At 37.7% G+C, this 3839-nt stretch overlaps 1 protein-coding gene across 1 annotated transcript in view; it reads left to right on the top strand.

Moving 5' to 3' along the window:
- The window catches only part of LOC106875789 (cytoskeleton-associated protein 5), a 95040-nt gene that overhangs the window by 60773 nt on the left and 30428 nt on the right, over positions 1–3839 (top strand). Inside the window, exons 21-23 of the mRNA XM_052968021.1 lie at positions 1274–1352; positions 1586–1711; positions 2031–2170. Of these exons, the coding sequence (XP_052823981.1) occupies positions 1274–1352; positions 1586–1711; positions 2031–2170 (345 nt within the window). The remainder of the gene's footprint in view (positions 1–1273; positions 1353–1585; positions 1712–2030; positions 2171–3839) is intronic.

Here is a 3839-nt window from a genome sequence, read left to right as displayed (position 1 = left end):
TAGCTTGCTGTTCAGATATGGGGAGTGGACTTTCTCCTCTACCAAAAAATAAATAAATGTATAAAGTAAATCATCATTATCATCGTCATTTAACGTCTGCTTTCCATGCTAGCATGGGTTGGACGATTTGACTGAGGACTGGTGGACCAGGAGGCGGCACCAGGCTCCAATCTGATTTGGCAGAGTTTCTACAGCTGGATGCCCTTCCTAACGCCAACCACTCCGGGAGTGTAGTGGGTGCTTTTACGTGCCACCGGCACGAGGGCCAGTCAGGTGGGTACTGGCAACGGCCACGCTCGAAATGGTGTATTTTACGTGCCACCTGCACAGGAGCCAGTCCAGGGGGCACTGGCAACGATCTCGCTCGGATGTCTTACTGGCAAAGGCCACGAATCAGCATTTAACATTTATTTTCCATGCTGGCTTGGATTAGATGGCTTGACAGGAGCTGGCAAGGCCAGGAGTCCCACCAAGTTCCATTGTCTGTTTTGGCTTTGTTTTTACAGCTTGATGCCCTTCCTAATGCCAACCACTTGCAGAGTGTACTGGATGCTTTTTATCACCAGTGCTTTTTATGTGGCACCAGCACCAGTGCTTTTGATAAAAAATAAAATCAAATTTTACCTGTTTGTAAGCAATCATTATTATTTTAGTTAGCATTTATTTTATACAACTTATTGGCTATATTTGAATAATTGTTACTGCCATTCTAATTTTGTTTTTAATAATGTTTTGAAGCAAATTTTAGTTAAGTTCTTTGAGATTCTTGCTAGAAAATCACATTTTGTTTGGTCCTGCAGATCATGGGTTGTAATATTTTCATAAAGATTTGCACAAAAAGCACCCAGTACCCTCTGTAAAGCGGTTTGTATTAAGAAAGGCATTTAGCTGTAGAAAATCATGCCAAAAAATTCATTGGAACTCGGCACAACCTTCTGGCTTGTTGATCCCTGTCAAACTGTCCAACCCATGCCAGTATGGACAGTGAGTGATGTTGTTGATTTGCTTTATTCTTGGGCATATTGCAGTATTTTTTGAAGTCTATCTAATTGGAGAGGAGGTTCCAGTTTTACTTTATTACTGCACAGTCGACAGTAGGAAAGGTATCAGCCATAAATATCTTTTTAAGGAATCATGTAAACGTTCTTTTCTCCAATTTGTTCAAGTTATGTTAACAAGCAAGAAAGAGATACAGACAGAGACAGAAGGTGTAGTTTGTTCATTTGCAATGGTGTTTGCCATATTGTTAACCATGCTATTGGTTTATTTGATGGTATATTCCTTTTCTTTCCAGAGTAAATTTCAAGTCTGTCAATGAAAATGTAAAGAAAGCTTTAGCTGCAACAAATCCGGTAAATTTTCATTTATTCAATTAAACTTTAAATTGACTTAGATAATAGTTTCATATTGATTTTTGATACCAGTATTTGTTTTTCTTTTGTTGCTAATGAAATTAAAATATGGACCAATAAAGTGTTATGATATTTTTGACTCTAAAGAAATGAAATTGTTTGCTGTCAGCATGTTTTAAGTCTTGCTATTTATTAGAGTTAATATTACCATTTTAGCATATTTTTTCTTGCAGGCTGTCCGGACTGCTGCCATTCAGTTGCTAGGTGTTGTCTATATGTATATGGGACCATCTTTACGTATGTTTTATGAAAATGAAAAACCTGCATTGCTACAACAAATTGATGCAGAATTTGAAAAGGTATGCTACCATCATCATCATTGTTTTATGTTTTTTTCCCCGTGCTTACATGAATATGATTAAGTGCCTACATTTTTGTAAAATATTCAGAAATGAATATTGGTTGGTATTTTGTCTGATTGAATTAGATGTAAGGAAATCTTTAGGAAGAAAATTTACAGAACAGATATTAGCATTTTACTAACGTTTATGTACGTAAATTTAATGATGTATATATTAGTATACATTACTTTCAATATAATTTGTTTTTTTTTCATTATCACAAGAACAACAAAAGTTTTATTCATTTACGTATATTTAATAAATTTCTTTGACATAGGCTAAAAGTGAAAAACCACCGGCTCCTACAAGAGCTGTAGTAAAGACTACCAATGGGGAATCTGAGGATACATGTGATGAAAACGATAATGGGAGTGAAAGCATCAATGTGGAAGATCTTATTCCTCGTATGGATATTGGGTAAATTATTCAAGTTTTTCTTAATCTTAAAACTTTTTTTAGTGCTTTGTTCAGGCACTGAAATTTTAGTCAATTTAGTATGTTTATTCTGCAATAAAAAAATTGTTCCTTGACCTTTTTGCTACTAACCAAAACACACAACCTGCTTATGTGTTTCAATTGAATTCTAAAATAATCTTGAATTTAGACTGGTTTAATAAAACAACTCTAACTTCTTTTATTTATCAACACCCTTCTACAGGCTACCTCAAAGATGAGTGGCAATGACCTCATCTTTGCGGCTGGAGATTTTAATGGGCATGTTGGGCGGAAATCTGGTATCTTCACTGGTGTACACGGGGGCCATGGTATTGGTTCCCGGAACAATGAGGGAACTAGGCTACTGGAGTTCTGTGATGCATGTAACCTTTTAATCTGCAACACTAAGTTCAGGAAGCCAGACAGCCACCTGATAACCTATCAATGAGGGGATCTGCTAGCCAGATTGATTTCATCCTCACCAGACAGCGGGACGCAGGGTTGCTCTTAAATATAAGGACCCTCCCAGGTGAGGAATACACCCCCCCCAGCATAGACTAGTCATTAGCGACTTTCAACTCAAGACCAGGAGGATGCTAAGGAGCAGACCAATCCAGAAGAGAAGGATTTGGAAGCTAAAGAACCCTTCATATGGTCAGAGATTTAGGGACATCCTCATCCAGAAATTTGATGAGAGGGAGGAGGAACTACAGTCCTCAGACATAGAAGGTAGCTGGAAATTCTTATGAGACAGCTTATTGAGTGCCACAGACCAAGTCTGTGGATGGTGCAAAGTCCCTTCCAAACCGCGAGTAATGTAGTGGTGGAATAATGCGGTAGACAAAGCCACCAGAGCAAAGAAACAGGCCTGGGAAGCCTGGAAGGGTGGGGGTAGCAGGGAGCCATACCAGATAGCCAAAAGGGAGGCGACAAGTATACATAACCAAGTGCGAAGCAGAGAAGAAGTTTACCAATGTCCAGCGACGTGAGGACCAAAGAACTGAAGTATGCTGGATTGCAAGACAGTGTGTGAGAGAAAATTGTGATGTCACAGGAGAGAAATGTGTCCGCATGGATGATGGTGAACTTTCTTTTAATGATTTAGAAAAGAAAGAGGCTTGGAGAAGCCATTATGAAAGACTGCTGAACATGGAGAATGAATGGGAGGAGGAGAGCCTGCCAAATGTTGATCCAGGAGAAGGACCAGCTATCTGAATAGACAGCACCCTGGTAGATAAAGCAATTATGGGTATGAAGCCAGGAAAAGCTGTACTTATTTTATGCTATGCATTTTCTAGGCGTAGGAGTGACTGTGTGGTAAGTAGCTTGCTTACGAACCACATGGTTCCAGGTTCAGTCCCACTGTGTGGCACCTTGGGCAAGTGTCTTCTACTATAGCCTCAGGCCGACCAAAGCCTTGTAAGTGGATTTGGTAGACGGAAACTACAAGAAGCCCGTTGTATATATATGTATATATATATATATATGTATATATATGTATATATATGTATATATATGTATATATATGTATATATATGTATATATATATGTATATGTATATATATATGTATATATATATGTATATATATATGTATATATATATGTATATATATATGTATATATATATGTATATATATATGTATATATATAT

This window comes from Octopus bimaculoides, chromosome 5 (assembly GCF_001194135.2).
Source record: "Octopus bimaculoides isolate UCB-OBI-ISO-001 chromosome 5, ASM119413v2, whole genome shotgun sequence".
Classification (NCBI taxonomy): Eukaryota; Metazoa; Mollusca; class Cephalopoda; order Octopoda; family Octopodidae; genus Octopus; species Octopus bimaculoides.
Note: the sequence above shows the minus strand (reverse complement) of the source record. Positions and strands in the feature narration are given on the sequence as shown.